This window comes from Pseudophryne corroboree, chromosome 5 (assembly GCF_028390025.1).
Source record: "Pseudophryne corroboree isolate aPseCor3 chromosome 5, aPseCor3.hap2, whole genome shotgun sequence".
NCBI lineage: Eukaryota > Metazoa > Chordata > Amphibia > Anura > Myobatrachidae > Pseudophryne > Pseudophryne corroboree.
Genome location: NC_086448.1, coordinates 299,066,273 through 299,089,474, shown reverse-complemented (window position 1 = coordinate 299,089,474; position 23,202 = coordinate 299,066,273). Strand labels below are relative to the sequence as shown.

The window sequence follows — 23,202 nt, the reverse complement described above, 5'->3', positions numbered from 1 at the left end:
GGCATGCCAGTGCGAACTGGAGGCATGAAGGGGCATGATCGGGGCAGCTGCGTGATGTCACATGCAGTCGCCGCTGTCAACAAGATGGAGGTGGGTCTCCAGCGGGCAGAAGGCAACCTTAATTTTAGAAATTAAGCAGAAATTGCTGTGCAATCACAATTTCTGCTTGATCAAGGAGGGGGGAAGTTGCAGTCAGCATGCTGGGCGGCCTTGCCTGCGATGGGCGGCCCCCAGCATGCGTTCACAAAGATTGCAAATTCTGCTACTTAGTAGAATTTGCAATCCAACCTGAATCAGGCCCGTAGTGCGGAGTCTCTAACCACTTTCTTTTTCGTAGCACATGTAGTTTTACTAACTCTGCAAAATTGTAAATGAAAGCAGAAGTGCTGGAGAAGGATCCAGGGGAAGAGTCACCAGACAATTGTCACAAATGACAATTAACCAAGCTATAATATATAAACACAATTAACCAGGATAATTACACCTTTCTTCCTTATTCTGTGTCGAGTAGTCAGCAAATCTAACATTCTAATGCCACCTATGCGGTCTCTCAAAGACACCAAGCTACTAAGATATAGTACTACTTTGCTGTACTGTACTTTATGCACACCTGCCTAAACCTTTTGCACAGTACTGTATATAAAGGGGGTAATTCAAACCTGACTGTAGATGTGCTAAATTTAGCACATCTACAAACAGTTTCTCTTGCATGTGGGGGGACGCCCAGCACAGGGCTAGTCTGCCACGCATGTCAAGCCCCATCCCGCCCCGCGACCGCAACTGCCTGTCAATCAGGCAGAGGCGATCGCACCAGTGAGATGCTTTTGCATCTTACTGGGTCTTACTGGGTGCGCATATGCACTCGGAAAGGGCTTCAGGCTGCGATCACTGTTGTACCAGCGATCGGGTCTGAATTAGGCCGAAAGATCAATAGATAATATGATATTATTGTGCTATTACTCAAGTCATAGAAATAAATAATCAAACTTTCTTTTACTCTAAATGTAACTGAATATTATAGAAGATATTTATTTCAATATATAAGATGCACTGTTTATATAATTTCCATAGCTTTTATGATATACTGTAGAAGAGAAAACATCAATTGTTTACCACACATTGCGAGACCAGGTGGATAGCTCCACAGTCAGTCACATTTCAGATCTCTTCCCAATGAACCGGGGGTTGCCATGCAGAGAATGACATTTGCTAACTCACAAGGGGATCCGGTTTCCCACATACAGTAACTGTAGTTTTATTTGGAACTGTTTTGTATCTGCATTGCTAATCCAGTACCTCATTCAGTGAACACAATAAGCCTAAATATTAGTTCCCAGAGACTATGCTAACACATTTACGGAAAACGTTAAAACAGGGTCTGTTAATTTTCATATTTACAAGTTCTGACAAGTAATGAGCAGGGAATGCATCATGTTGCTTTATCCTGTGCGGATACAAATGGCATGACAAATAATCATGCAAATAGCTGGCCAGACCATAGGGGATGAGCTGCATTAAGGTTAGATATTACGCATATATATCTCGCACTCCTTATATCATTATTTTGGAAAAGCAAATTTGCTGTTTGTTGCCAGAATAGGGGTCTAGGAATAATAATGTGTTTTCTACCCATAAGGGGCTTATCCCCTACAGTCAGTTGTTCAGCTGGCTACTTGTGCCCCTTGTTGTATACATAATGCTTGTACTTAGGTAAGCAGCATAGAGATGTGCGGCAGGCACTTTTTGTGTTTTGTGTTTTGGTTTTGGTTCTAATTCCCCACTCGTGTTTTGGTTTTGGGTTGGTTTTGCCAAAACCACCCTTTCGTGTTTTGGTTTTGGATCTGGATGATTTTTTAAAAAAAACATAAAAACTGCTAAAATCACAGAATTTAGGGATAATTTTGATCCTACAGTATTATTAACCTCAATAACATTCATTTCCACTCATTTCCAGTCTATTCTGAACAGCTCACAACTAACAATATTGTTTTTAGGCCTAAAAGTTGCACAGAGGTCACTAAGCTAAGCGACACAAGTGTGCGGCACAAACACCTGGCCCATCTAGGAGTGGCACTGCAGTTGCAGACAGGACGACACTTAAAAAAACTAGGCCCCAAACAGCATATCATGCAATGTATAAAAAGAGGTGCAATGAGGTAGCTGGATGGCTAAGCTAAGCGACACAAGTGTATGGCACAAACACCTGGCCCATCTAGGAGTGGCACTGCAGTTGCAGACAGGACGACACTTAAAAAAACTAGGCCCCAAACAGCATATCATGCAAAGAAGAAAAAGAGGTGCAATGAGGTAGCTGTATGGCTAAGCTAAGCGACACAAGTGTGCTATTCAAACACTTGGCCCATCTAGGAGTGGCACTGCAGTATCAGACAGGATGGCACTTGAAAAAACTAGGCCCCAAACAGCATATGATGCAAATAAGAAAAAGAGGTGCAATTAGGTAGCTGTATGACTAAGCTAAGCAACACAAGTGTGCGGCACAAACAACATGGGACGTGCTGAAATTTGCCCAGATGTAACACACACACAATATTGGTGGCACAGGATAGCGTACCCCTAAACCAAACACACACACGGCAAAGCCTGTAAAATTAATTTGGATAATATAATAACCCTTTTATTTGAAGCTATCATAATAATATGCAGCACAGGCGAGCGTACCCCTACACCACACAGGGCAAACCCTGTATAAATTATTTGGATACTATAAGTAATGTATATAACCCTTTTATTTGGAGTAAATAATATACAGGACAGGACACCACCACTGGATTTATGGCAGCACAAGACACCACCACTGGACTGATGCTGCACAAGACAGCACCACTGGACTGGACTTATACGGCAGTACTCCTGGACATATACGGCAGTACCGCTGGACATATATCGCAGGATCACTGGACTTATACGGCAGGATCAATGGACACATACGACAGGATCACTGGACTTGTACGGCAGGATCACTGGATTAATACGGTAGTACCGCTGGACATATACGGCAGTACCGCTGGACATATACAGCAGTATCAATGGACATATACGGCAGTATCACTGGACATATACGGCAGGATCAATGGACATATACGGCAGGATCACTGGACATATACGGCAAGATCAATGGACATATACGGCAGGATCACTGGAATTATACGGCAGTACCGCTGGAATTATACGGCAGTATCGATGGACATACACGGCAGTACCGCTGGACATATACGGCAAGATCACTGGACATACAGTATACAGCAGTACCACTGGACATATACGGCAGTGCCATTGGTCATACACGGCAGCACAGGGACACCACCACTGGACTGATGCAGGACAACACAGCACCACTGCAATGGACTGGACTTATACAGCAGCACTGGACATATGACAGCAGAGGACACCACTATGACTGGTCATTGGACTGACTGATGCACAGAACACTACTACTGGTCTGATGCAGGACAACACAGCAACACTGTAAGGCACTTATTATACAGCAGCACGGGACATATGGAAGCAGAGGACACCACTGTGACTGGTCACTTGACTGACTGATGCACAGGACACTACCACTGGTCTGATGCAATACAACACAGCAACACTGTAAGGGACTTATTATACAGCAGCACTGGACATATGGCAGCAGAGGACACCATTGTGACTGGCACTGGACTGACTGATGCACAGGACACTACCACTGGTCTGATGCAGAACAACAGACTTATAATTCCAGTGGTACTGGTGTATAAATCCAGTGATACTGCCGTATAAATCCAGTCCATTGGTACTGCCGTATAAATCCAATCCAGTGCTACTGCCGTAAAAGTCCAGTGGTACTGCCGTATATTTCCAGTGATACTGCCGTATAATTCCAGTGATACTGGCGTATAAGTTCAGTGATACTACAGTATAAAGCCAGTCCAGTGAAACTGCCGTAAAAATCCAGTCCAGTGGTACTGCCGTATAGGTCCAGTGGTACTGCCGTATAAGTCCAGTCATACTGCTGTATATTTCCAGTGATACTGCCGTATAATTCCAGTGATACTGCCGTATATTACCAGTGGTACTGGGGTATAAGTCCAGTGATACTGCCACATAAATCCAGGGATGCTGGTGTATAAATCCAGTCAAGAGTTACTGCCGTATAAGTCCAGTGATACTGCTGTATAAATCCAGGGATACTGCCGTATATGTCCAATGGTACTGCCATATAATTCCATTGATACTGGCATATATGTCCAGTGGTACTGGCGTATAAATCCAGTGGTGCTGCCGTATAAATCCAGTCCAGTGATACTGCCGTATAAATCCAGTGGTACTGCTGTATAAATCCAGTCCAGTGGTACTGCTGTATAAATCCAGTGATACTGCCGTATAAGTCCAGTGATCCTGCTGTATAAATCCAGTCCAGTGGTACTGCCATATCATTCCATTGATACTGGCATATATGTTCAGTGGTATTGCGTATAAATCCAGTAGTACTAGCGTATAAATCCAGTCCAGTGATACTGCCGTATATTTCCAGAGGTACTGCCATATAACTCCGGTGATACTGACGTATTTGTCCAGTGGTACTGCCGTATAAATCCAGTGGTACTGCCGTATAAATCCAGTGCAGTAAAACTGCCATAAAAATCCAGTCCAGTGGTACTGCCGTATAAGTCCAGTGGTACTGCCATATAAGTCCAGTTGTACTGCTGTATATTTCCAGTGATACTGCCGTATAATTCCAGTGATATTGCCGTATAATTCCAGTGGTACTGGCGTATAAATCCAGTGGTGCTGCCGTATAAATCCAGTCCAGTGATACTGCCGTATAAATCCAGTGGTACTGCTGTATAAATCCAGTCCAGTGGTACTGCTGTATAAATCCAGTGATACTGCCGTATAAGTCCAGTGATCCTGCTGTATAAATCCAGTCCAGTGGTACTGCCATATCATTCCATTGATACTGGCATATATGTTCAGTGGTATTGCGTATAAATCCAGTAGTACTAGCGTATAAATCCAGTCCAGTGATACTGCCGTATATTTCCAGAGGTACTGCCATATAACTCCGGTGATACTGACGTATTTGTCCAGTGGTACTGCCGTATAAATCCAGTGGTACTGCCGTATAAATCCAGTGCAGTAAAACTGCCATAAAAATCCAGTCCAGTGGTACTGCCGTATAAGTCCAGTGGTACTGCCATATAAGTCCTGTTGTACTGCTGTATATTTCCAGTGATACTGCCGTATAATTCCAGTGATACTGCCGTATAATTCCAGTGGTACTGGTGTATAAATCCAGTCCAGTGGTACTGCTGTATAAATCCAGTGATACTGCCGTATAAGTCCAGTGATCCTGCTGTATAAATCCAGTCCAGTGGTACTGCCATATCATTCCATTGATACTGGCATATATGTTCAGTGGTATTGCGTATAAATCCAGTAGTACTAGCGTATAAATCCAGTCCAGTGATACTGCCGTATATTTCCAGAGGTACTGCCATATAACTCTGGTGATACTGACGTATTTGTCCAGTGGTACTGCCGTATAAATCCAGTGGTACTGCCGTATAAATCCAGTGCAGTAAAACTGCCATAAAAATCCAGTCCAGTGGTACTGCCGTATAAGTCCAGTGGTACTGCCATATAAGTCCAGTTGTACTGCTGTATATTTCCAGTGATACTGCCGCATATGTCCAATGGTACTGCCATATAATTCCATTGATACTGGCATATATGTCCAGTGGTACTGGGGTATAAATCCAGTGGTGCTGCCGTATAAATCCAGTCCAGTGATACTGCCGTATAAATCCAGTGGTACTGCTGTATAAATCCAGTCCAGTGGTACTGCTGTATAAATCCAGTGATACTGCCGTATAAGTCCAGTGATCCTGCTGTATAAATCCAGTCCAGTGGTACTGCCATATCATTCCATTGATACTGGCATATATGTCCAGTGGTATTGCGTATAAATCCAGTAGTACTAGCGTATAAATCCAGTCCAGTGATACTGCCGTATATTTCCAGAGGTACTGCCATATAACTCCGGTGATACTGACGTATTTGTCCAGTGGTACTGCCGTATAAATCCAGTAGTACTGCCGTATAAATCCAGTGCAGTAAAACTGCCGTAAAAATCCAGTCCAGTGGTACTGCCGTATAAGTCCAGTGGTACTGCCATATAAGTCCAGTTGTACTGCTGTATATTTCCAGTGATACTGCCGTATAATTCCAGTGATACTGCAGTATAATTCCAGTGATACTGCCGTATAATTCCAGTGGTACTGGTGTATAAGTCCAGTGATACTGCCACATAAATCCAGGGATGCTGGTGTATAAATCCAGTCAAGTGTTACTGCAGTATAAATCCAGTGATACTGCTGTATAAATCCAGGGTAACTGCCGTATATGTCCAATGGTACTGCCATATAATTCCATTGATACTGGCATATATGTCCAGTGGTACTGGCGTATAAATCCAGTGGTGCTGCCGTATAAATCCAGTCCAGTGATACTGCCGTATAAATCCAATGGTACTGCTGTATAAATCCAGTCCAGTGTTACTGCTGTATAAATCCAGTGATACTGCCGTATAAATCCAGTGATCCTGCTGTATAAATCCAGTCCAGTGGTACTGCCATATAATTCCATTGATACTGGCATATATGTCCAGTGGTATTGCCATATAAATCCAGTGGTACTATCGTATAAATCCATTCAAGTGATACTGCCGTATATGTCCAGAGGTACTGCCATATAACTCCGGTGATAGTGCCATATTTGTCCAGTGGTACTGCCGTATAAATCCAGTGGTACTGCCGTATAAATCCAGTGCAGTGAAACTGCCATAAAAATCCAGTCCAGTGGTACTGCCGTATAAGTCCAGTGGTACTGCCGTATAAGTCTAGTCGTACTGCTGTATATTTCCAGTGATACTGCCGTATAATTCCAGTGATACTGCTGTATAATTCCAGTGATACTGCTGTATAATTCCAGTGATACTGCCGTATAATTCCAGTGGTACTGGCGTTTAAGTCCAGTGATACTGCCACATAAATCCAGGGATGCTGGTGAATAAATCTAGTCAAGTGTTACTGCCATATAAGTCCAGTGATACGGCTGTATAAATCCAGGATATTGCCGTATATGTCCAACGGTACTGCCATATAATTCCATTGATACTGGTGTATATGTCCAGTGGTACTGGCGTATAAATCCAGTGGTGCTCCCGTATAAATCCAGTCCAGTGATACTGCCGTATAAATCCAGTGGTACTGCTGTATAAATCCAGTCCAGTGATACTGCTGTATAAATCCAGTGATACTGCCGTATAAGTCCAGTGATCCTGCTGTATAAATCCAGTCCAGTGGTACTGCCATATAATTCCATTGATACGGGCATATATGTCCAGTGGTATTGCCGTATAAATCCAGTGGCACTAGCGTATAAATCCAGTCCAGTGATACTGCCGTACATGTCCAGTGATACTGCCATATAAATCCAGTGATACTGCTGTATTTGTCCAGTGGTACTGCCGTATAAATCCAGTGGTACTGCCGTATAAATCCAGTCCAGTGATACTGTTGTATAAGTCCAGTGATACTGCCATATAAATCCAGTGATACTACTGTATATGTCCAGTGGTACTGCTGCATAAATCCAGTCCAGTGATACTGCTGTATAAATCCAGTGATACTGCCATATAAGTCCAGTCATACTGCCGTATAAGTCCAGTGATTATGCCATATATGTTCAGTGGTACTGCCATATAAATCCAGTCCAGTGGTACTGCCATATAAGTCCAGTCCAGTGGTGCTGCCATATAAATTCAGTGGTGCTGTCCTGTGCTGTATATTATTTACTCCAAATAAAGGGGTTATCAATATTTAATCCAAATGCCATATAAAATTCAGTGATACTGCCGTATAATTCCAGTGATGCTGCCATATAGTTCCAGTGATACTGCCGTATAATTCAGTGGTACTGGCGTATAAGTCAAGTGATCCTGCTTTATAAATCCAGTCTAGTGGTACTGCCGTATAAGTGCAGTGGTACTGCTGTATAATTCCAGTGATACTGCCGTATAATTCCAGTGGTACTAACGTATAAATCCAGTGATACTGCCGTATAAATCCAGTCCAGTTTTACTGCCGTATAAATCCAGTGGTACTGCCATATAATTCCAGTGATACTACCATATAATTCCAGTGATACTGCAATATATGTCCAGTGGTACTGCCATATAAGTCCAGTGATACTGCCGTATATGTCTAGTGGTACTGCAGTATAAATCCAGTGGTACTGGTGTAAAATCCAGAGATACTGCCGTTTAATTCCAGAAATACTGCCGTATAATTCCAGTGATACTGCCATATAATTCCAGTGGTATTGGCGTATAAGTCCAGTGATCCTGCCATATAAATCCAGTCCAGTGGTACTGCCGTATAAGTCCAGTGGTACTGCCATATATGTCCAGTGGTACTGCCATATAATTCCAGTGATACCGGCGTATATGTCCAGTGGTGCTGCCATATAAATCCAGTGATACTAGCGTATAAATCCAGTCCAGTGATACTTCAGTATATGTCCAGTGGTACTGCCATATAACTCCGGTGATACTGCCGTATATGTCCAGTGTTACTGCCGCATAAATCCAGTAGTACTGGCATATAAATCCAGTCCAGTGATTCTGCCATATAAGTCCAGTGATACTGGCATATGAATCCAGTGATATTGCTGTATATATCCAGTGTACTGCTGTATAAATCCAGTCCAGTGATACTGCTGTATAAATCCAGTGATACTGCCATATAAGTCCAGTGATACTGCTGTATAAGTCCAGTGATTCTGCCATATATGTCCAGTGGTACTTCCTTATAAATCCAGTCGTACTGGCGTATAAATCTAGTCCAGTGGCACTGCCGTATAAGTCCAGTCCAGTGGTGCTGCCATATAAGTTCAGTGGTGCTGTCCTGTGCTGTATATTATTTACTCCAAATAAAGGGGTTATTAATATTTAATCCAAATAATTTTTACAGGGTTTGCCCTGTGTGGTGTAGAGGTACACTCTCCTTTGCTGCATTTTGTTAAATAACTCCAGAAAAATAATGGAGAACAAAAATTTGGAGGATAAAATAGGGAAAGATCAAGAACCACTTCCGCCTACTGCTGCTGCTGCTGCTGCTGCCGCTGCTGTTGTTAATGCTGGGAGTCGATCGTCATCCCAGAGGGGAAGTCCGAAGACCACTTGTACTACTTCAACAAAGCAAATGACTGTCCAACAGTCCTTTGCGAGAAAGATGAAATATGACAGCAGACATCCTGTTGCAAAGCGGATAACTGAGGCCTTGACAGCTATGTTGGTGTTAGACGTGCGTCCAGTATCCGCCATTAGTGCAGTGGGATTGCAGTGCCACTCCTAGATGGGCCAGGTGTTTGTGCCGCACACTTGTGTCGCTTAGCTTAGCCATACAGCTACCTCATTGCACCTCTTTTACTTCTTTGCATGATGTGCTGTTTGGGGACTATTTTTTTTTAAGTAGCATCCTGTCTGCCACTGCAGTGCCACTCCTAGATGGGCCAGGTGTTTGTGCCACACACTTGTGACGCTTAGCTTAGCTTATCCAGCTACCTCATTGCACCTCTTTTCTTCTGTGCATCATGTGCTGTTTGGGGCCTATGTTTTAAATCTGCCATCCTGTCTGACACTGCAGTGCCACTCCTAGATGGGCCAGGTGTTTGTGCTGCACACTTGTGTAGCTTAGCTTAGTCATACAGCCACCTCAGTGCAACCTTTTGGCCTAAAAATAATATTGTGAGGTGTGGAGTGTTTAAAATAGACTGGAAATGAATGTTATTGAGGTTAATAATATCGTAGGATCAAAATTACCCCCAAATTCTGTGATTTTAGCTGTTTTTATAGGGGGGGGAGGGGTTTCAAAAATCATCCAGATCCAAAACCAAAACCCGGAAATGTGGTTTTGTCAAAACCAATCCAGATCCAAAACACGAGCATGGAACCAGAACCAAAACCAAAACACAAAAACGAAAAGTGCCCGCCGCACATCTCTAATGTGTGTGTATATAGATATATATAATTTTTTTTTTTATAATTTTTTTTTCTATTTAAGTCTGATTCATTTCTTGGACCAAGTTGAATACAACTTGGTACATCAGCTTTCACATTTACTTGTGTCATTTGCTCCGTACCAGTGTATTGCTGGTGCGTTATGTTAAACTGTGCGAGACAGCGTGAAAAGATTTCTATTATTTTGTTCATTTAAAAAGAATTCTGCAAATATTTTTAACATTGTGTCTAAAAGACTGCAAAGCCGATGTTGAGTTGTTCTCATGTTGAACGTAACTTCTGCTCAAAAATGTTGTAAGGAAAATTACTGTATGCCATATACTGAGATATGTAGGTCACACCCCCTATTTTGTAGAACGCTATCCAGAGCTGCTCCTGCCCCTTAAGGGCACTGTGTGTGACGAAGCATGACTCATTCTGCAATGTGCAGATTGGGGTCTGCGCATGCTCAGTGCACCCACCATCGGATTTGTATGTAAACCCGACGGCTTATGTACAGGTTCAAATCAGGCCCTAAGTTTAAATTAATCAAACAAAAAAAAAAAAAAGCAGGTACAACTGTTCATCTATATCAAATTGCTAAAACATTCACACAAAAACATAATATAGACAAAAGCTACAAAGAAAGCACCTATAAGCTAAAAAGATGAATTCATAGAGGGGTATACAATTATAGGTGTAGATACATTAGGTGCAAATATCAGACTTTTTTTTGCAATTTTTTCCTGATGGTTCACTCATATTTTTTACAGGCTATCCGATTTGGTCGCCTGTAAAAAAATTACATTGTCTTCCGAAAACACAGTGAAACCTGTGGGTTTTCGGTAAAAACAGCTCCGTTTTCGGTGATTTGGTTTTCCTTGCCTGAGGCAGGTGAAACAAAATCCCAGATAAGCCGCTGCTTGCACCAGCTGATCGGGGCTAATTGGATAGCCCCTGGTGAGACAATTATCACAGGTAATGGATAACCCCCACAATCAGCCAACGAGAGCAGAAGGGTAATGCCGGCGCAACTGTCATTATAAGCATGCATTTACTCCTGCCTTTGTACACCTACAAATTATGTGGCTTGGACAGGTGTATATAAGTCTCTGTGCCGAATAGCATCTGTTTGCCATTACATGAAGGCACCATTATTGAGTCAGACAAATTTAGGCCACCCCTCTCCAGTCCCGCCTATCCATGCACAACTGTCCGCAAGAGTGAAATGTATACTAATCTGTATATGCACGTATGTGTGTGGTCTCATTCTGCACATGAGGACAACAATTTTGCATGTTTTAATATACATAGACTGGCAGAATGTCAACTCAGCGTCAGCCCTCGTGCGTTATTACTTGCGCACTTGCCAGTACTACATAACTGTAACAGCTACTGGAGAGAAAATGTGTAACTCGAAAGTAAAAATCTGCCTGCAAACAGCACATTGTACTTGATGGCTATAAGACTTACTGCTCTCCATTAATATATGTATATAATTAGCTGACATTACATCCAGTTACTTGAGTTTTTCAGTCCGTATTCATCATCATTTTTTTGCTTTCACATGATAATCTCATCATGACGATGCTGAAAGTATTAAACCTATCTTGTTTTTCCCCTAACAGAGGATAAAGTATGGACAACCTTATATCATGATCTTCTACCTCAAACTCTATTAGCTGGACCAAGCAAGGATAAGCGAGTTGTGCTACAGCTGAATTACAGTGCAACCATGGATCAGATCTCTGCCATCACTACCAGTGCTGAGAAATGTGAGCAGTATGTTTCGTACTCCTGCAAGATGTCAAGACTGCTGAACACACCAGGTAGGACAGGGTGACATGCCACCTATACATAATTAGCACTGTATAATGATTGCTTTTGCAGCAAGCATCCTTTCTAGGCTTCATATGAATGAACAAGCATTGACGGTATTCTAAGAATAGAATTGCTAAAACATACATACTGTATTTACTTATACCAAAATTATCGATGTCAACTTTTTTCCGTATGACATTTGACTGCAATAGAAATGTTATGGTGCCAAGTAAATGATTTAACATTTTTCTTAAGATATAAAATAGGCATGGCAGACTGTACATTGCTGAGCTAATGACACAGGCCCATTTGAATAGCATAAACTGCATAGCTTTCAATTTCTTTGAGAGCTTTGAAGTCATCTCCATTTTCTCAGGACTTGGTCGATTGTGAAAATGTTTAATACCGTAGTTAATCCATGTTCTTGCGATTATAATTAGCAACCCAGATATACAGTACGATGTGTGTGTCTGTGTGTGAGTATAAATATATATATGTATATATATATATATATATATATATATATACACATAGGAAACAACCGCACTCACCATACCCAGGAATGGGGTGCACACCTGCATTCACTAGCAGGTGTCAGGTAAGTGCTGGGCCCTCTATATATATATATATATATATATATATATATATATATATATATATAAATATCCAAAATAAACGGCACTCAGGGACTGTCATATATGCAAAAGATGTATTGAAGTTAGATCTAACTTCAATACATCTTTTGCATATATGACAGTCCCTGAGTGCCGTTTATTTTGGATATTTAAGGAAGTTTTGTGAACTGGACACCGGGGCATTTATTCTCCATTATGTGAGTGCTGGCTGAGTTGGAGTTTTATATATATATATATATATATATATATATATCCATATTATTTGTATATGTTCTTTATATTACAGCTTTGCTCTATGGCTTATTAGTTGTTGTGCAGTGTGCAGACTGTTCATTTTCCTATGTGCTATTCTGATTTCAGATTGACAAATGCAAAAAACAATTAAAGTATCTATGTGCTCATGGTTATACAACTGTATGCTTACTGGAAAAATGACTGGAGGCAGTAGCTGCGTATTTAAACAAAACTGAATATGTGGGGCCTCACAACCACCATAGAGGGCCAAGAACCAGAATTGTTCTCAACTGATCGTCGTCATGTCTACTCATAGGCGCCGATTCCGTGGGTACAGAGCCGGCCCTAACCAATATGATGACCTAGGCAAGATTTTGGCTGGTGCCCCCTAGCACCAAAGCTGGTTCCGCCTCTGACCTTGCTCCTCTTTCCCAGCACCATCACCCCTCACCCATAGCAGTCCTTATTTTGGTGTTTGTACCCCCTATATTTTAAAAAGGAACAGTTCGCAGATTTGGCATACAGCCCAAAAAGGGGTGTGTTTTTGCTGGCAAGGGGCATGGCCACACAATAGTAACCCCAATTCCAATTACGCCACACAGTGCTGCAACTTTATTCACATTTGATCATGTGATAGTGTCCATAATTCATATTACATCCCACAGTAGTATCACTTTACCTTATAAACGTTACTCCTCCAAGTAGAGCCCCTTATTCACATTACATCACACTGGATTGCTCCTTATTCACATTACACCACACCCTATTGCTCTTTATTCATATTAGATGACACAGTAGTGCCCTTTCTATACACAATGCCACATAGTAGAGTACCTTATACACATAATGCCACACACTAGTAATGCATTTATACACATAATTCCACACAGTAATGCCCCTTACACATATGAGACACATTATTAATGTCCTTATAAACATAATGCGCCTTACACATTATGACAACCTTTATTAATGCCCTTTTACACATAATGTCCCTTACACATATGCCGCACATTATTAATGCCCTTATACACATAATGACACACATAGTGCCCCTACACATTTGCTACACATTATTAGTGCCCCTATACACATAATGACACACATACAGTAGTACCCTGTTACACATATGCCGCACATTATTAATGCCCTTATACACATAATGACACACATAGTGCCCCTTACACATATGTTGCACATTATTAATGCATTTTTACATGACACACATAATGCTCCTTACACATATTCCGAACACTACTGCACAACCAACCCACTCACATGCACACAGCACTCACACTGCCACTAACACTGTGACCTCTGCCTCTGCTTGGATACGGATGTGTCCTCATAAATCTTGCCTCAGTGCTAACGTCGGGCACCTTTTTTTTATGAAAATGCATCTTATTTGCATTGCTATGTGGCTAGGATGCACAAGCCGCTTCTGCCGATTTAAATGATATGCAGCATGCCGATATACTGTGCGAGACTGTGGCTGTATCTGCATATGAAATGCTACACACAGAATATAGGCATGCCGCATATCATTTTAATCAGCAGAAGCTGCTGATGCCCCTAGGCATATCAAATGCCCTAGGCAATTGCCTAGTCTGCCTATGCCTATGGCCGGCTCTGCGTGGGTGCTCCTGGGCTTGAGGTTAAGCTAAATACATTAAGTTGCTAACCATCAGCTTTAGAAAATATAATTATATATTTATAAAAATAACTTAATGATGAAGTAAGAATGACGGTTTATAAAACCCAAGGCTGGGACAGGTTGTACGCAAATTCCAATTTGTAATCATGGTGTGGTGCTCACCCTCCAGGTGTGTGGAGACAGATATTAATTGGGCGGTACTTAATTGTAACATCACATCTAAAGTGAAGGGAGAATGTGGGGCAATATTCAATTGTTCTTTTTTTATTGCACATATCGCTGCCATGATTAAACTCGACCAAATTAATAAGCGCACTGCAAAAAGTCCCATTTGGGTGCCCAAATGGGTCACTTTTCGCTAATTTCAGCTCGTCACCCCCGGATGTTGCGAGCTGAAATGCCGGTGCTGGCAGTTGATCATGCCTGAATGGAGTAACAATTGAATAGCTCCATTGGGCACCATTTACTGGCTGCCAGTGATAAAACAATTGAATATTGCCCACTGTGTCTTCATATTCAAAGTGGGTGCTTAGCAAGGAAATTCCTCCCTCCTTCACATTTTCAGAATGTCAGTTTGTAGGCTTTGTGAGTGGTTGGTGGGAAAAATGGCAGTCCATTAGCACTGGTGAATTGCGCTCTCCTTCAGTACACTGGGTAGGCTGTTTTTACCTTGCTGGGGTCAGCATCTTCACCTGACCAGGTGGAGTTTGTTTGTGTTATTAGTATGGGTGTACATATCATCCTGGTGCCTGCAAATCGCAGTCTATTACATTTGGGCCCATAATTTGAATCTTTTTCAAAGGGCTGAATGGGAAGAACTGATTATCAGCAGCTAAACGAGATAGTATGATCCTGCTAAATTGGGCGCCACCTAGTATTGTGCTACCATCACACAAGAAAATCAAATGGAAATATACATTCCTTATAGATGCTCCATAAATCTTTCCATCCACATCGGATATTTCATATCATCCACTCCACATGTGGGAAAAAAACATAAAACTTTCATGTGCAGTACAATATGTTTAATAATAATACACACAAAAATGACAACATAAATAGCTCTGGTGTTCCACAGTGGTGTCCCTGGAGGACTGAACAATTACCAGATACGGTGGAGAACTGATGGTAAACAGTTCTCAATGACAGTTCTTATTACTTATCCGAAGGAGGTCCACCCGGGTAGGCAAACTCCGAAAAGAAAGTCAGTCTGGCTCCCGCTCAGCACCTCCAGGACAGCTCTGGGTACCTAGGATCTCCAACACAGTAAACCAATGCGTTTCAACCCTTTTAATTTGGATCTTTCTCAAGGCATTGTGTTAGAGCAATGATGCTACAGTCTTTTTAAATGTGGTTTATCCAATCACAAAAAAGTCCCGCCGATGACGTCCATTTCCCGCCCTTTATGGAGCATCTATAAGGAATGTATATTTCCATTTGATTTTCTTGTGTGATGGTAGCACAATACTAGGTGGCACCCAATTTAGCAGGATCATACTTTCTCGTTTTCCTGCATTTCTAAAAAAGTGTTTTGAAGAGTCACTTTTCTTGATGTCTGCTTTATAAGGCTGCCTTCACTTATTTGCGCAGGGATATATTACTAAAAAAATATTTTGCACATTTGATTATCAGCAGCTGACTGTTATAAGATTTCTACAATGACTGGTTCATATTTCATTTCTCCGCATTCCACTGGATTTTCATATTCCCACTAAACCAAACCACTGAAATACTACAAAAATACCACAGACACCAATAACGACTTTATTATTAGTGGCTGATAATTCTTCATAAACTCCACATACCCCACCAATTATAATTGGTATTCCACTGCCATATATATCAATTGTTCCCCATATCTTCTAAATTGTAAACTCATTTGGGCAGCGTCAGCTTTACCTTATATTTTATGTCAGTGTATGCCATTTGTTTGTAATATGATCTACTGCTGTCAATATGGCATATACATTTATGATGATGATAATGATGATGAAAAATAATATTAATATTAATAATATCACAGTCTGTGTGTTGAATGTGTCCATTCTATGAATTTAGACAAGAGCTAATATACAAACTAATATTTTACTAGAAAAATTATTTGGTATAAAATAGAAATAAATCAACCTTCAAGAAAATAGATCAAACAATGATTGCTAAATCTGAAAAGCAAATCTGTTTTAGATGCTTAATGATGAAGTTTTATTTTTGACAGCGTGAGGAGAAAGAGACGTATAAAAGCTAACATATTCATAGTTACTAAGGTATTCAGCTTTGTTAGTTATAATTCAAAGAAGCATGAAAATACCCTGAAGTGATTGAACATGGTTTTGAAGGAAATAGAGGCTCCTATCTAAGAGAAGCATAAGGCATCATTGATCCTGAAACAGATCCGATTGTCATTACTGGAAATAGAATCCTTTATTATACGTGTGTTTTCCTACATTTTTGATTTTACATTTGTTTTTTTAGTACTGATTTAAGTTTATTTGTTTTAATGCTTTAGGCTTTTTTTTCTCCCATATGTCATGTCTAGAAATGAAGTAAGTGAGCCATTCCTTGTGCAATTTATAGAGAAAACAATCTACAGAAACACTTCTTACAATTCAAAACAAGTTCTGTAAATTGGGGGGCATTCTAGGAGGACATTAGCAATGTATCTGAAGCGTCAAAGTGTTTCAAATATGCTCCAAAAAACACATTCATCCAGATGCAGCTTAGCTATCAAAACAATATGCAGTTATCTTCCATTTTACTATCAGCTGCAACTGCCAGGGAAGTTTCAACATCTAATTGACACATAATAAAAATGTAATGTACTCATGTACATATCTTCAGAATCTTGCTTGTCACAATGAAGTTGATGCAGAATTAAACACAAGTCAAATGTGCCAATGGATCTTGCATGTATTCACGCTGCACATGGTCCAGAGCCAAGCACACATACTGTATTTAAAGGAAATGATCAGGGCGGGATGAATCATGTATCACATATTCTATGTGACATAGCCCGCTCCTTATCGCATGTATACCAGTGTTTATTAACACAAGGGATAGCTCTTCCATTGAGAGCGGTTCATTGCGATGACAGGACTTCTGGATTTATGACCTGGAAGTCCTATTGCACATACATGTCATCAGCCACTGCATAAGCAAGCCACAATGGGACAGAGAGGGATCCGAAGGGGATTCCTGCTGAAAGACGGTAAGTTTCGCTTTCCAGAGCTTGATGCATATGGGCACATCATAGTAGTGATGAGCACCGGAAATTTTTCGGGTTTTGTGTTATGGTTTTGGGTTCGGTTCCGCGGCCGTGTTTTGAGTTCGAACGCGTTTTGGCAAAACCTCGCCGAAATTTTTTTGTCGGATTCGGGTGTGTTTTGGATTCGGGTGTTTTTTTCAAAAAACCCTAAAAAACAGCTTAAATCATAGAATTTGGGGGTCATTTTGATCCCAAAGTATTATTAACCTCAATAACCATAATTTCCACTCATTTTCAGTCTATTCTGAACACCTCACACCTCACAATATTATTTTTAGTCCTAAAATTTGCACCGAGGTCGCTGGATGGCTAAGCTAAGCGACCCAAGTGGCCGACACAAACACCTGGCCCATCTAGGAGTGGCACTGCAGTGTCACGCAGGATGGCCCTTCCAAAAAACACTCCCCAAACAGCACATGACGCAAAGAAAAAAAGAGGCGCAATGAGGTAGCTGTGTGAGTAAGCTAAGCAACCCTAGTGGCCGACACAAACACCTGGCCCATCTAGGAGTGGCACTGCAGTGTCACGCAGGATGGCCCTTCCAAAAAACACTCCCCAAACAGCACATGACGCAAAGAAAAAAAGAGGCGCAATGAGGTAGCTGTGTGAGTAAGCTAAGCGACCCTAGTGGCCGACACAAACACCTGGCCCATCTAGGAGTGGCACTGCAGTGTCACGCAGGATGGCCCTTCCAAAAAACACTCCCCAAACAGCACATGACGCAAAGAAAAAAAGAGGCGCAATGAGGTAGCTGTGTGAGTAAGCTAAGCGACCCTAGTGGCCGACACAAACACCTGGCCCATCTAGGAGTGGCACTGCAGTGTCACGCAGGATGGCCCTTCCAAAAAACACTCCCCAAACAGCAGCACATGACGCAAAGAAGAAAAAAAAGAGGCGCAATGAGGTAGCTGTGTGAGTAAGCTAAGCGACCCTAGTGGCCGACACAAACACCTGGCCCATCTAGGAGTGGCACTGCAGTGTCACGCAGGATGGCCCTTCCAAAAAACACCCCCCAAACAGCACATGATGCAAAGAAAAATGAAAGAAAAAAGAGGTGCAAGATGGAATTGTCCTTGGGCCCTCCCACCCACCCTTATGTTGTATAAACAGGACATGCACACTTTAACCAACCCATCATTTCAGTGACAGGGTCTGCCACACGACTGTGACTGAAATGACGGGTTGGTTTGGACCCCCACCAAAAAAGAAGCAATTAATCTCTCCTTGCACAAACTGGCTCTACAGAGGCAAGATGTCCACCTCATCATCATCCTCCGATATATCACCGTGTACATCCCCCTCCTCACAGATTATCAATTCGTCCCCACTGGAATCCACCATCTCAGCTCCCTGTGTACTTTGTGGAGGCAATTGCTGCTGGTCAATGTCTCCACGGAGGAATTGATTATAATTCATTTTAATGAACATCATCTTCTCCACATTTTCTGGATGTAACCTCGTACGCCGATTGCTGACAAGGTGAGCGGCGGCACTAAACACTCTTTCGGAGTACACACTTGTGGGAGGGCAACTTAGGTAGAATAAAGCCAGTTTGTGCAAGGGCCTCCAAATTGCCTCTTTTTCCTGCCAGTATAAGTACGGACTGTCTGACGTGCCTACTTGGATGCGGTCACTCATATAATCCTCCACCATTCTTTCAATGGGGAGAGAATCATATGCAGTGACAGTAGACGACATGTCCGTAATCGTTGGCAGGTCCTTCAGTCCGGACCAGATGTCAGCATCAGCAGTCGCTCCAGACTGCCCTGCATCACCGCCAGCGGGTGGGCTCGGAATTCTGAGCCTTTTCCTCGCACCCCCAGTTGCGGGAGAATGTGAAGGAGGAGATGTTGACAGGTCGCGTTCCGCTTGACTTGACAATTTTGTCACCAGCAGTTCTTTGAACCCCAGCAGACTTGTGTCTGCCGGAAAGAGAGATCCAAGGTAGGTTTTAAATCTAGGATCGAGCACGGTGGCCAAAATGTAGTGCTCTGATTTCAACAGATTGACCACCCGTGAATCCTTGTTAAGCGAATTATGGGCTCCATCCACAAGTCCCACATGCCTAGCGGAATCGCTCTGTGTTAGCTCCTCCTTCAATGTCTCCAGCTTCTTCTGCAAAAGCCTGATGATGGGAATGACCTGACTCAGGCTGGCAGTGTCTGAACTGACTTCACGTGTGGCAAGTTCAAAAGGTTGCAGAACCTTGCACAACGTTGAAATCATTCTCCACTGCGCTTGAGACAGGTGCATTCCACCTCCTATATCATGCTCAGTTGTATAGGCTTGAATGGCCTTTTGCTGCTCCTCCAACCTCTGAAGCATATAGAGGGTTGAATTCCACCTCGTTACCACTTCTTGCTTCAGATGATGGCAGGGCAGGTTCAGGCGTTTTTGGTGGTGCTCCAGTCTTCTGTACGTGGTGCCTGTACGCCGAAAGTGTCCCGCAATTCTTCTGGCCACCGACAGCATCTCTTGCACGCCCCTCTCGTTTTTTAAATAATTCTGCACCACCAAATTCAAGGTATGTGCAAAACATGGGACGTGCTGGAATTTGCCCATATTTAATGCACACACAATATTGCTGGCGTTGTCCGATGCCACAAATCCACAGGAGAGTCCAATTGGGGTAAGCCATTCTGCGATGATCTTCCTCAGTTGCCGTAAGAGGTTTTTAGCTGTGTGCGTATTCTGGAAAGCGGTGATACAAAGCGTAGCCTGCCTAGGAAAGAGTTGGCGTTTGCGAGATGCTGCTACTGGTGCCGCCGCTGCTGTTCTTGCGGCGGGAGTCCATACATCTACCCAGTGGGCTGTCACAGTCATATAGTCCTGAGCCTGCCCTGCTCCACTTGTCCACATGTCCGTGGTTAAGTGGACATTGGGTACAACTGCATTTTTTAGGACACTGGTGAGTCTTTTTCTGAGGTCTGTGTACATTTTCAGTATCGCCTGCCTAGAGAAATGGAACCTAGATGGTATTTGGTACCGGGGACACAGTACCTCCAACAAGTCTCTAGTTGCCTCTGCAGTAATGATGGATACCGGAACCACGTTTCTCACCGCCCAGGATGCCAAGGCCTCAGTTATCCGCTTTGCAGCAGGATGACTGCTGTGATATTTCATCTTCCTCGCAAAGGACTGTTGGACAGTCAATTGCTTGGCGGAAGTAGTAAAAGTGGTCTTATGAGTACGACTTCCCCTCTGGGATGACCATCGACTCCCAGCAGCAACAACAGCAGCGCCAGCAGCAGTAGGCGTTACACGCAAGGATGCATCGGAGGAATCCCAGGCAGGAGAGGACTCGTCAGAATTGCCAGTGACATGGCCTGCAGGACTATTGGCATTCCTGGGGAAGGAGAAAATTGACACTGAGGGAGTTGGTGGGGTGGTTTGCGTGAGCTTGGTTACAAGAGGAAGGGATTTACTGGTCAGTGGACTGCTTCCGCTGTCGCCCAAAGTTTTTGAACTTGTCACTGACTTATGATGAATGCGCTGCAGGTGACGTATGAGGGAGGATGTTCCGAGGTGGTTAACGTCCTTACCCCTACTTATTACAGCTTGACAAAGGCAACACACGGCTTGACAAATGTTGTCCGCATTTCTGTTGAAATACTTCCACACCGAAGAGCTGATTATTTTGGTATTTTCACCAGGCATGTCAATGGCCCTATTGCTCCCACGGACAACAGGTGTCTCCCCGGGTGCCTGACTTAAACAAACCACCTCACCATCAGAATCCTCCTGGTCAATTTCCTCCCCAGCGCCAGCAACACCCATATCCTGCTCATCCTGGTGTACTTCAACACTGACATCTTCAATCTGACTATCAGGAACTGGACTGCGGGTGCTCCTTCCAGCACTTGCAGGGGGCGTGCAAATGGTGGAAGGCGCATGCTCTTCACGTCCAGTGTTGGGAAGGTCAGGCATCGCAAACAACACAATTGGACTCTCCTTGTGGATTTGTGATTTCGAAGAACGCACAGTTCTTTGCTGTGCTTTTGCCAGCTTGAGTCTTTTCATTTTTCTAGCGAGAGGCTGAGTGCTTCCATCCTCATGTGAAGCTGAACCACTAGCCATGAACATAGGCCAGGGCCTCAGCCGTTCCTTGCCACTCCGTGTGGTAAATGGCATATTGGCAAGTTTACGCTTCTCCTCTGACAATTTTATTTTAGATTTTTGAGTCCTTTTTTTACTGATATTTGGTGTTTTGGATTTTACATACTCTGTACTATGACATTGGGCATCGGCCTTGGCAGACGACGTTGCTGGCATTTCATCGTCTCGGCCATGACTAGTGGCAGCAGCTTCAGCACGAGGTGGAAGTCGATCTTGATCTTTCCCTATTTTTGGAACCTCAACATTTTTGTTCTCCATATTTTAATAGGCACAACTAAAAGGCACCTCAGGTAAACAATGGAGATGGATGGATACTAGTATACTTATGGATGGACGAGCGACTGCCGACACAGAGGTAGCTACAGCCGTGGACTACCGTACTGCGTCTGCTGCTAATATAGACTGGATGATAATGATATCAAAAATATATATATATCACTACTGCAGCCGGACAGGTATATATTATATAATGACGGACCTGCTGGACACTGTCAGCAGCACTGCAGACTCCTAAAGTAAGCTACTAGTAGTATCAAGAAGATAGAAAAAAAAAACACCACAGGTAGGTGATATACAATTATGGATGGACGAGCGACTGCCGACACAGAGGTAGCTACAGCCGTGGACTACCGTACTGCGTCTGCTGCTAATATAGACTAGATGATAATGATATAAAAAATATATATATATCACTACTGCAGCCGGACAGGTATATATTATATAATGACGGACCTGCTGGACACTGTCAGCAGCACTGCAGACTCCTAAAGTAAGCTACTAGTAGTATCAAGAAGATATAAAAAAAAAAAAACATCACAGGTAGGTGGTATACAATTATGGATGGACGAGCGACTTCCGACACAGAGGTAGCTACAGCCGTGGACTACCGTACTGCGTCTGCTGCTAATATAGACTGGATGATAATGATATAAAAAATATATATATATCACTACTGCAGCCGGACAGGTATATATTATATAATGACGGACCTGCTGGACACTGTCAGCAGCACTGCAGACTCCTAAAGTAAGCTACTAGTAGTATCAAGAAGATAGAAAAAAAAAAACACCACAGGTAGGTGGTATACAATTACGGATGGACGAGCGACTGCCGACACAGAGGTAGCTACAGCCGTGGACTACCGTACTGCGTCTGCTGCTAATATAGACTGGATGATAATGATATAAAAAATATATATATATATCACTACTGCAGCCGGACAGGTATATATTATATAATGATGGACCTGCTGGACACTGTCAGCAGCACTGCAGACTCCTAAAGTAAGCTACTAGTAGTATCAAGAAGATAGAAAAAAAAAAAAAACACCACAGGTAGGTGGTATACAATTATGGATGGACGAGCGACTGCCGACACAGAGGTAGCTACAGCCGTGGACTACCGTACTGCGTCTGCT

The 23,202-nt window shown here is 42.7% G+C and overlaps 1 protein-coding gene across 3 annotated transcripts in view; it reads left to right on the top strand.

Annotated features, from left to right (window-relative positions):
- The window catches only part of CNTNAP2 (contactin associated protein 2), a 2,955,022-nt gene that overhangs the window by 1,992,950 nt on the left and 938,870 nt on the right, over nt 1–23,202 (top strand). For all 3 annotated transcript variants that reach the window (XM_063922438.1, XM_063922437.1, XM_063922439.1), the window contains exon 13: nt 11,692–11,892. In XM_063922438.1, the coding sequence (XP_063778508.1) occupies nt 11,692–11,892 (201 nt within the window). The remainder of the gene's footprint in view (nt 1–11,691; nt 11,893–23,202) is intronic.